Raw genomic sequence first — 12,057 nt, 5'->3', positions numbered from 1 at the left:
GGACTTATTTTTACAAAAGCCCTTTAAATGCTGACTTCCCCCAGGTACATCGTATTAGTTGGTGGCTCATTTGCTGCCTTCCTGCAGGGGGCTAAGTTGGAGGTTACACACCTCTTTTACCAATTCCACCTCCTCGAGCTGCTTCAGAACTTTTTCGTGAAAACCATCTAGTCCTTAGGACTCATTATCATTCATTTTATCAGTTTCCTGCCTAACCTCTTTTATAGTCTCTTCAATTTGAGATAGATCCTCTTGACAAGTCTATCAGACCTCTTGCCCATTCTCTTGTGTTTCTTTAAGAGTACCAGCTATAGTTTAGTAGTAGTAGCAAGACACTCTTCTGTACAATATAAACATTGCTACGTTTAAACATCTTAGTTATCAATGTTATTAGCTATTAATGAAGCTGACATAACTGCAGTCAGTTTCCATTTTTCTGAGCAGCCCCAAATCAAGACTGATCATACAATGACACAGAACAAAGAAATCATTTAGGAAAATGTGTCTTCTGTATGAACATAGACACAGATGCTACAGTCTGCAAACTCCAACTACTTGGATTCACATTGCTCTGAAGATCAGTAATTGTAATTTAAGACCTTTTCAAACCTGTGCTTTCTAGTTTGAAGACAGCTGCTGTGCTGCTTGAAGTAGATTGTGAATCTGAATAGAGAATCATCAAGACTGGATTTGTAAAGTAAAAAAAACCCCTGTCAATCCCTCTGGCCAGTTGACACACACTTTGTCTCTAACAAAGTGTGGGCCTAGGTAGGGTAGCTAAGAAGTTATCTTCCGCTGGGACACAAATTATCACCACACTCCCAGAAGGCTTTTCCATTCACAATAGCAGTGGTACAGAGAGGTCACAAGACCTCTTGGTGCCAGACACCATACCAGCCGTTTAGGGACTTCCCAAACTGGGGATTTTGGAAACTTCCACACTTCTGAACCATTGTGCTTAATATGGCCCACCACGTTAGACCTGCAACACGATTAATTCTAAATCAACTGGAACTTCAAGGCAGCTGTGCCTGTACCCTCTCCCCAAGCCCCCCAGTTTAAAACAAGCAGAGTTTTTGAAAATAAAACCTGCAATACCCAACTGCTTAAATACACACTCATATACACATACATAAAACACTTCAAAGGGTTTGGTAAGATAGAACAGGAATGATGTAGTCTTGTAACTAATTCTTCCAAGCCCTTTCTTCTTACTGAACAGATCTTTCTCTCAGACTTTTTCACATCACTTGAGAACACTCTTTGAGTAGCCACAGTCTTGCATGTTCCCCTCTGCTCCCTGGGAAACCGTTTCCACCACCTGAGCCCTGGGCTGGCTGCTGCCTTCTGCTCGCAGCTCTCCAGAAGCTGCAGCTCCCTCTCCTGTGCACCCAGGGCCCCAGAGGCTCCTCTCTGCGGCTGTTTCCAAGGCACAAGCCCTTGTCCCCAGGCTGACCCAGTCATTTCTGGTGGGATCATGACACAACTGTGAATAAAACCAAAACAAAAAGGGATATTGTCCTTCTTGTTACCTTGTTATTTGGCCTGCACAATGAGCCATGGCACTAACTTTCACAATTTAATGATGCAATTTTGTGAAAAGATTATACCTTTTCTCATTTTTAAGTCTCTCGTCTCGCATTCTTAGATGCCCCAAAACTCGTCTCACAAGAGTGAATAATCACTCCCAATCACCTTCTTTACAATACACATGGCATCTATAGTCTCCTACTGCTTCCAGTCCTAGTTTTTCCCAAGAGAAAAGGTTATTACTTCATATATAAACAATTTGATACTTTTAATCATTCTTGCTGTAGCTTTCTGTGCTTATTGTAAACTGCATATAGTATTTATAGATGCAGTCATATTAGATTTACAAAGTGCAGTTTTTCTGTTCTATTTTCTATTTCTTTCCTGAAAATTCTTAGCGTTCTATTTCCCTTCAACATTACTAAATAGCACTGACCTGATGTTTGCAGAGAGGACTCCAAGATCTTTCCCGAGTGCTAGGCAAATTAAACCCCATTGTCATGCATGTACAATTAAGATTGCTTTTTCCTAAACGCATTTTACATTCATCAGTATTGAATCATGTCAATGATTTTAATGCTCAGTCACTTAGTATTGCAGGATCCTTCTGCTTCTTTAGACAATGAGCTTTAGCTTTCACTACCTTGTATTATTTTGTGTCAGAAACAAGTTTTGTTGCAGTTACTATCATTCTCTTTCAGACTGTTTATGAATATTTCAGTAGTACCAGCGCTGGCCTCGCCTCTGTGGTCCTCTGCTGAAATGATGTGTATATTCAGATACCAGTTAATTCTCCATTCTTCCTCTAGCATGAAAACTTATCATATGCTTCCAGGCTTTCCCCTAACTCTCTTATTTTTTTCAGTTAATCCAGGAGAGCCATTCCCCTTGTCACATAACAGATCAGTTACCTCAACAGCCCTTGATACCTGATTTTGTCAAGGATTTTCAGAAATCCCAATTCATTGTACAAATAGGATCATCTTTCTCCATATGCTTGTGCTAGAACATCTTCAAAGAACTCCCAAGAGTTTGTGAGGTATCATTTCCCTTCCAAAAAGTCTTAGCACCTCCCATCACACAGCATTTAACCACGTTCCCTTCCTGCAGGTAGCTGCCACCACCATGAGACTTGATGGAGACCCATGGGGGTTGCTGAAAGGCCAGCCTTGTCTTGGTAAGATCGAGTCAAAGATCTAGTTTACCAAGATGTTTTGCTTCAGAAGGAGAGCTCTATAAAATGAGGAAATTAGTGAAAAACAAAAAGGAGCAGGCCACTAAGTTGATTAAGGGACTGGAGCATCTGTCATAGCAGGATAGGCTGAGAGAGTTGGAAATGTTTAGTCTGGAAAAGAGTCAAGGGAATCTTACCCATGTCTATAAATACTTGAAAGGGGCAGAGGGAGTGGGGAACTGGGAAGACAGAGCCAGGATCTCCTCAGTGGTGTCCAGCGAGGGAGGCAACAGGCAGAAACCAAAATACAGGAAAGTCCATTTCAACATAAGAAAAAAACTACTGTGAGGGTGGTCAAATGCTGGAACACGTTGCCTAGATAGGCTGTGGAGTCTCCAATCCTGGAGATACTGAGAAGTCAACAGGACACAGCTCTGAGCAACCTGCTCCAGGCGACCCTCATTTGAGCATGGAGGTCAAACTGGATGATCTGGAAGCTCAACTAGTCTGTGATTCTTTAAAAGATAAAATGATAGCAGGCAGCATTCAGACTCTTCTAAGAGCCAATTCAGGGGCTTTGTAGAAACACACACTACCTATCAAAAGGGACTCCAGAAGAACAAAAAAGTTTATGTGGTTGAAATCAACTAGTTGTGCCATATTCAAATATGTATGATAGCAAAGAAGCTATTAGAAGTAAAAAAGCCCTCCTGCAGAAAGGGGAAGCAATTTCTAACTCAATTTAAAATAAAATACAAGCAAATAAAAAGAAAAAAAAAAAAGGCAGAGCAAAACCAAGTGTTTAGAAGAAATTTGTTTAAAGCATAAGATCAGTAATAATTTTCTTTTAGGTACAAGAAACCAGCCAGTGGGTGAGACTTCTAGAAGGATAAGAACAGCACCCTGGGAAACAATACATAGAAAAAAGCTGACTTATTTATTATTAGGGTGTTCATGATGAAAGTGCTCACACAATGTTCCTACACTAGAACCTTTTTTATAGGTTTACTTCTTTACAGTGTACAACTCTGAGAAAACATCTTGACTTCAAGCATCAGTAGAAGAGGTTTTGGGAAAAAGTAAAAAATGGGTGGAAAACACTAACAGGACCAGATGACATTCACCTGGCAGTTCTAAAGGAAATTCACCTCCCCCATCAACTATGCAATGTATCTGCTGATTTAGACTCAGTATCAGAAAAATAGAAAGCAGCAAACATAATACTAAATTTTCTGAGAGTTTCAGGATTGACTGAGATAGAAGATTTTAATTTCAGTTTATGAAGAACATTGTTTTAGTAATTACTTTCTATTGAAGTATCCCAATAGGTTAAAATGAGTCTAAAGGGGTCTAAAGGTAAATAGCTCTTCCAATGGAAGATGTGATTTCTTTAAGGAATTTTTAAAACATTGCTTTTGTGTATGCATTTGTATCTGGTTGGCTGGAAAGGTGTAATTTTAAAAGTCCTGGTATTTCTTTGTCACTTGTATTCTGCACTATGAGACATTAAAGACAAGAGCTTTAAAACACAGAGAAAATCACAGGAGGAATTCATATCCTACTTGAATTTGAATGGTATCAGAACCTAGCAAAGTGGTATGAAATCCCTACCTGCTCTGGATTTGATTTTTGCTATAGAATTCTATGAAACCCCTCAATTACTGTGAGAATCTGAAAAAATTCTGATCCAGTCACTGGATATTCTGACATTTGGTTTTTTCTTCCTTTACCTAGGGATGTCTCCAGAACAGCTGTTGCTAACCTTCCAGCCAAAGGACTGGAAAGCCTTAAAGAACTAATGGCCAAAAATACGTGGACTTTAAAGAAATTACCAGCTGTAAAGGTATTTCTTCAGCTAATGCGAGCTGACCTATCATATCCAAGTCACTGCTGTGCTTTCAAGAGCTGGAAAAAAACCAACGGGTGAGTTTCACTAACTTACATTCAATTTTTAAGTATGTAAGTGAAGACAATGTTTTAGTATTAATATAAAATTACATCTATTGGCACTTTTGTGACCATTTTTCTAGGTATAGAGGACATTCTTTGAAATAAAAATTACAATTTCAAACTGAGAGAAGAAAGAATTTTTAATATAACCATTTGTAGGACCTTTTGCAACAGCTCCTCCTTTTGTTGAGCCCAGAATTAAAGGGGAAAAAAAGGGGGAATGTGCTGTAACACAGAATGTGCTTTCGCAAGGCCTGGAAAAAGAAGTTTTGGAGGGGTTATAGCCTCATGTCTCATATGTTCTCTAACTGAAAAGCTCAGAATAAATGATTCTGTAATAACCTTGTAGACAGATTATTTCAAATTCCATTTCAGCAGGATTTCCAGCCTCCCATCAGAAGAGGTGCAGATAGCTTTTGGAAAGAAAAAAAATACATTTATAGATGTCCTAATGCAACACAGTGACTCACCTGCTGGGGGGGGAGGGGGGGAGGATGACTTACTGTGATTAGCAGCAGAATTTTACTGCAGAATGCAAATCCATTGTAAATTTCTCCAAAGTTCAATAAGGTTTAGAGAATTCTTATCCAGGCCAGCCCCTGATTTAGGAAGACAGCCCCAGTCTTCAGTACTGCAGTATTTGTGGTTGGAATACATAGTATATTAAAAATATGCTATGATAAGTATATGAATTATTCAATAATAAACTTGCAAAGCAATAACATTCACAATTAGAACAAACTGGGAAAGTGAGGACAGAAATAAAACAGAGTGGAGAGATTCAAAACCTGGACAGGAAGAACGTGCAGAAAGAACCCAGCACAATCTAATGATGGAAAGAAGCAAGTATTTGCATGTCTGTTAGTAGAGATGAAAATGTCTCAGACTGAATTCTATGCAATCTCAAGTTGTAAGCCCTCTCGTATTCTAGACTACTGGAAATGAGAAATGCTAATGGTTATGTGACAGTGGATCACCGTTCTCAAAAAATTTGATGCCAAATTGCAGTTTTTTCCTAGCAAAAAAGTATGAACAATTTTCAACTACAAATACAGGTGCATCACGCCATGAGGTACAGGATTCCCAACCACTACACCGCTAGTTAGCTGTAGAGCACCTACAGAAAATAGATCAGACATTTAAATCATGGAAGTTCTGGAAGAAATTGATTTGTAAGCAAAAATTAAAAGGAAAGTAATACTGTGTGTATTATCTACGAAGTTATAAATAGTAGGTTAAAGTCTTGTCATCTACTAAGAATGCAGAACCCAAGTAGGAAGAGGGATTATGGATGCTGAAAAAACCAAATTACTACTGGGGATAGGTGATAGCAACAGAGAAAGGAAAAACATAGTTTAAAAAAAAGCCCAGAAACACTCAAGCTTATTGTTCACTATATGTTCTGTTAACAGAAATATATCCGATCACATTTTTATAGCTATGTTTTCATTCACCGTGAATTGCTTTTGAAGTGTTCCCTTTGTTTACTAACTGCACTCCAGTCAGACGGTAAATGCCAGCAGTAATTTCCTCCTCTATTCTTTCAGAATCCTGGAGTACCTGACATGTAACCAGAGCAGCAGTCACAGCTTTCGTAAAAGAAGATCAGTCAAAGCTCTCGGAGGTCCTTTTTACAAAGATTATGCAGAAGAATACACAGACCACACTGATACTGCGTATGACAAAAACACCAAGTTCACAAATCTTTACGAAAATTCCCATTATTACATTTTTTTGGAAGAGCATGGAGAAGGGAATCTTGGGTTTGGCCACGAGCTCAAGAACCCTCAAATGGAAGATGTCCAGACCTTTGACAGTCATTATGACTATCCCGTCTGTGGAGGCAATGAAGACGTAATATGCACTCCAGAACCTGATGAGTTTAATCCCTGTGAGGATATAATGGGATATCAATTTCTGAGGATTGTGGTGTGGTTTGTGAACCTGCTGGCGATCCTAGGTAACATTTTCGTCCTTTTCATACTTCTCACCAGCCATTATAAACTGACTGTACCACGCTTTCTGATGTGTAACTTGGCCTTTGCTGATTTTTGCATGGGGCTATACCTCCTCCTGATCGCTTCAGTGGATCTCTACACCAGGTCAGAGTACTACAACCATGCTATAGAGTGGCAGACTGGGCCTGGTTGCAACACAGCTGGCTTTTTCACAGTCTTTGCTAGTGAACTTTCTGTGTACACACTGACTGTGATCACCCTGGAGCGCTGGTATGCCATCACTTTTGCCATGCGTCCAGATCGAAAGATTCGCCTCCGGCATGCTTTGATTATCATGCTGGGAGGGTGGTTCTCATGCTTTCTTCTTGCCCTTTTGCCACTCGTTGGCGTCAGCAGCTATAGCAAAGTCAGCATCTGCTTGCCTATGGACACTGAAACACCGGTGTCTGAAGCCTACGTTGTCTTCGTTTTAATATGTAACATTATTGCTTTTGTCATCATTTGTGCCTGCTACATAAAAATCTATGTAACTGTGCGAAATCCTCAGTACAAGTCAGGGGACAAAGACACCAAAATTGCCAAGCGGATGGCTGTGTTGATTTTCACTGACTTTGTGTGCATGGCTCCCATCTCCTTCCATGCTTTATCTGCCATTATGAACAAACCACTGATAACTGTCACCAATTCCAAGATTCTGCTGGTACTCTTCTACCCACTCAATTCTTGTGCCAACCCCTTTCTTTATGCTATTTTCACCAAAGCTTTCCGAAGAGATGTGTTTATCCTGCTAAGCAGGTTTGGTATATGTGAGCATCAGGCTCAAGTCTACAGAGGTCAGACCATCTCAGCCAAAAACAGTAGCAGCTCTTATGGGCAGAGAATCAGCCGAGGGCTAGGTCAGATTCTTACAAGCACTCAAGACCCAGTCAACAATTACCTTCCTGCTGTGACAATGCAGAACCAAATTCTCATGGAAGAATGCAAGCAAACTGAGCTATAACATCTCAAAGTATCACAGCCACAATCTGGTCATGAGGTGGTTGTGCATACAGTGAATTGAGTGAGAAGATAACGTATTCTCCATATAATTTTTCCTTAGCCTATCCTTTGAGATGTCTCAAAGTACCTTCAGAGTGGTCTTCTTTTAGACAAGTCACTCATTCAAACGTCTTGTCTCACACTCTTATCAGTGCAGGTCATAAGATACTGTTCTGATGATAATGCTGGAAGCAGATGTGAATGCTTTATCTAAATAGGAAAATGTGTATCTATAAACTCAGCAAATATGAAATATACCTTCATCTAAAAAATTTAAGGAAGCGGGAGACCAAGCATAAAACTTGGGGGTACTTGTATGACTAAAAAAAGGACATAAAGTTTTATAATTAAAATGAGATGAAAAAGAAAAATATTAGAGGTTGAAGTTCTCAAATGCCAACTGCCTATGTGTCAAAAGGTTCAACTGGTTTTCTAATAGCAAATTTCTAAAACTTCCACCAGGGCCTAAAATGGAACAGATTCCTTCTGCTTCTGCCATCTTGACCTAAAACAAAAGCTAGTCTTTTGTTTGCAGTTCTTGGTTTAGTTGCATGAGGTGGGAAAAGAAGCCTCTTCATATTGCCTTTATAGCAGTAAAAGGCAAATGTCGTTGATTTTGCGGCTGCTCATAAGCTAACAGGTAGGAAACATTAGGGCATTTGTCTCTGTGTGCTGCAAGAATTCCCTTACTATCACGCTCACTTTTTAATAAATCTACTTAGGAGATGGTTTAGTTTGAATTTGTTTTGAAGACCAGTCTACCCAGTCAGGTTAATAATGTTTGTATTTTTTTGATGGCTGAAACTTAACATTGTACTACATTTTCTCCCAATTATTCATTCTTTACCTGATTCCAGTACTGTCTTATCTGAGCACGTTTATCACTTTGAACACCCTGTAACTACTGCTTTCTCACCACTACTGTTACCCCTATTTACCCCTCTCTTACAGGGCTAGAATGACTTTCCTTTTAGCACTTGCTATGTTGAGCTGCCTCAAATCTACACTTAGACAAAGGGAGTGGATTGTGCCTTCAGGATACTTCATGCCCTTCAGTTACTGAATTGAAGGCTAACCACTAGCTCCCCCAACATGTTTTAAGAACATCTGTCCATCTTGTAGTGACATCTGTTGTCTGACTTCTGCAATGTCTGCAGTACAACTACATAAACCACACAGTTAGCTTCTGGTTGCCATAACCTGTCTGTAGCTTAGACACATACTCTCCACACAGTGCTTAAGGAAATCAAAGCTCAGATACAAGGAACAACTCACAGCCTTTTGCTCCAGTGAAGCACTAAAGCATTCTTCTGCCATACCTGCTGCTAGATGGGGCCAGACCAAATTCAAGCTTGGCTGTGCTCAGTTCATCCATACACCACAAATGAACCAGGGCCTGGCTCTCCACATCTCCTGCAGGCATCAGGACTCCAGGTAGGAGATGCACTGCCCCAGCTTACTTGTTAATACTTGTGTGGCCTGAGTGCCTGGTTTTGACAGCAGGATCAGACCTGTTCTCAGCCAACTGTAGAGACGAGCTCTGTAGGACTTGCTACCAAGATTACCATTGATTATTTCACTCATCTATTTGGAAGGCTTACCATGAGAATGGAGAATATTGGCTGAATCTTTGCTTTCAGGTAGGTATTTTAAAGCTCATTTTGTACTATCTATACTGTTTTAAATGGAATTACAGTCTTTGAGGAACTGAATTCAACTGAGCAGACAGCAGTGCGATCTTTCATAGTGTGGGTTAGTAGTATCCAGAAAAATGTAATGGTAGAGCCCTTCAAACTGCTAGCTACTACAGCTGGAAATTGCATGATTGCAAATGCCACGTACATACTCCCAATTCAAACTCAGTTTGATTCCCTATTCTTGATTATAAATGAAGGCTGCTTCAGTGAGCAGAAACAAGGGCCTAGATTCACCAACTCTGAGATGATCTCAAAAAAAAAAATTGTCAACACCATTAAAAATATACACTATTGCATTATAGATTAATTTAGCTGCTTATTTTGGGGGAGGGCAGGCTTCCATTTTTAGTTGCTTTTCAGCAAACTTTGAAACCAGAACTGCTGAAAACCATGCAAATAATAATTTATGACCTCCTCTTCTGTGATCTGGACTCAGCCAGTGTTAATCAGAAACATAAAAGTAGCTTCTTAAGTGTGCAGATCAGCAAAATTTCCTACTCTTGAAACAGTGCATTTGGAACGCTCTGTCCATGTCTGAAAGTCCCATACAAAATGCATTATGTTGAGATGCAACCCTTGCCCCTGGGTTCTGTCACCTTTCTGATACTGGAATAATCATTAAAGGGAGAAAAAGTTTCCTGAGTGCCTTTATTTAGTATCTCAGCAGCAGCTAAGACAATCAAGTTCTAATTGACAAACTGTACATTTATGCTACAGAGTTCATAGATACTAGTGTACCGGTGGAAAAGAAAATCCAAGCTTGAATCATTCTTTTTCAGAAAGAGAGGAAAAGACTAATCAACATTTATTTTAAAAATGCTTTTAAAAGTAACATGGATTGCTTATTTCAAACCTCTTTTTATCTTAAAACAAACCAGAATATTTGTTCCATGGAAACTAGTAGGACATTGGAAAGGTATGGTATGTTGGACTGATTGCAGTATGCTTTCGAATGAATACAGCTGTTTGCTGTTACTAATGGATGACAGATATATTTACGTTATTGAACTTTTTATCTCCCATCGTTGCATGTATTTATTGTCTATTGAAAGAATTCTGTGATACTGCCTTTGTGAACAAAGTTTGATATTTCTGGTTTATGTCTTGCCTATTCCTTCTTTTGTTTTAACTTTGTAAAAAAATATTTTAAAAGCTATTAGAAAGATCCAGGCAATAGACTTTAAATAATTTATTTGCCAGACTTTTTCTTGTAAATGTTTGTATCCTATAGATATTCTCTTCCATTTCTGCTCTGATCAATCCCTTCAGCCATTTTTCATTTTGCATATACCCTTACATAACACTTGCTATTTTAAATCTGTCTCAGCAAAATGCATTCAGTACGTATTTTCTCTAGAATACTTCAGAAATAATGCAGAGCATTGGAATAAAGTGTTTTGTTTGAAATTGCAAGAGGCTTAGCAAGTTTCTTCTGAAGGTTTTAAAATATTTTTTCTATAAAAGAAATTAATACTCTTTCTCTTGCACTCAACTTCCTTGTTCTCCTTGGCTGGCCTACAGCCAAAAAGACTGACTACATGACATACTGTTTGACAGAGGTTTGGGGTTTTTCCCCACCACTAGGTGGGAAAGGGATGTCCTACATGGCCATCTCAGTGCAGCAGGGAGGGAAAGGAATAGTAGTAGTACTGCTGAGCTCTGAGGTTCCAAAACCATCATTAATTACATCCAAGATAATCAGAAGAATCACCTAACAGCCATGAGGTCCTCTTCAAAAGAATAAATCTGGAATCTGATCTTTTCCATTCTCCTTTCTAAACCTAATGTGTATGTGACAGCCACAGTGACTAAGGATTGGATGCTTCATGAGAAAACACTTGTGTAATAAGTTTGTGTTGTGGAGAGACTCTACTGCAGGAATTCTCAGAATAACTAAATTAATCTGCCCATATGCAACATTACAGAACATCCCTCCCTCCCACTAGGTCTTCCCTCATAGCAAATGTCCCTTGTCCTATATTTTCCAAAATTTATGCTGCCAAATTCTATGTTCGGTAATTCTCATCAGTGGGGTAAAAAAGTTATCATCTTTGTTATAAGGATCCTTGCATTACCTGGAAAAAAACAGGTGAGGGACAGCTCCTCCTACTGCTGAAAACTCAAAGTGCTCAAGTATCGGTTAACTCTTGACATACCCTCCCTGTCCCAAAAAGCTCAGCTGACTTCAGTATCTGTGCACCTTGCCACTGCCTGTAACTGTGCTTCCCTCTTACACGAAGCTTTAGGGTGCAAGGAAAGGTTTTTCTCAGTTGTAGATGCTACCTGGCATCAGCTAGGACAATTAACCTCACAGGCAAGAAGAAAATCCAACAGGCCAACAAGTGACAAGGAAAAAACAGTTCTTTGTAGGAGGCCTATGTTGTTCAGTATGTGCATAAGGGACCTGGAAAAAGGAGCGAGCAGTAAGATAACACACTTTGCTGTAATATTAAGATATTCAGAGCAGTAAGAAAAACAGACGGCTACAAAGAACTGTAGGAAGACTTCTTAAGACTGAATGACTGGCAAGAGGAATTCAGTGTAGATATATATATAAAGTGATGAACATGGTAAAAAAAAAAATTGACATGATAAATTATGTGTTCTGAGCTGACAGTCCCAACTCAGGAACAAGATCTTAGGGGTACAGTAGAGAAGTCCATGAAAATACCAGCTTATGCTTCCTGGACATCAAAAAAGCCATCAAATT

At 39.3% G+C, this 12,057-nt stretch overlaps 1 protein-coding gene across 1 annotated transcript in view; it reads left to right on the top strand.

Moving 5' to 3' along the window:
* TSHR (thyroid stimulating hormone receptor) overlaps nt 1–7,612 on the top strand; it is a 75,900-nt gene extending 68,288 nt beyond the window's left edge. Inside the window, exons 9-10 of the mRNA XM_075031082.1 lie at nt 4,439–4,627; nt 6,202–7,612. Coding sequence (XP_074887183.1) covers nt 4,439–4,627; nt 6,202–7,612 — 1,600 coding nt within the window. The remainder of the gene's footprint in view (nt 1–4,438; nt 4,628–6,201) is intronic.
* The last annotated feature ends 4,445 nt before the right edge of the window (nt 7,613–12,057 follow it).

Source organism: Buteo buteo, chromosome 6, assembly GCF_964188355.1.
Source record: "Buteo buteo chromosome 6, bButBut1.hap1.1, whole genome shotgun sequence".
In the NCBI taxonomy this organism is placed as follows: domain Eukaryota; kingdom Metazoa; phylum Chordata; class Aves; order Accipitriformes; family Accipitridae; genus Buteo; species Buteo buteo.
Note: the sequence above shows the minus strand (reverse complement) of the source record. Positions and strands in the feature narration are given on the sequence as shown.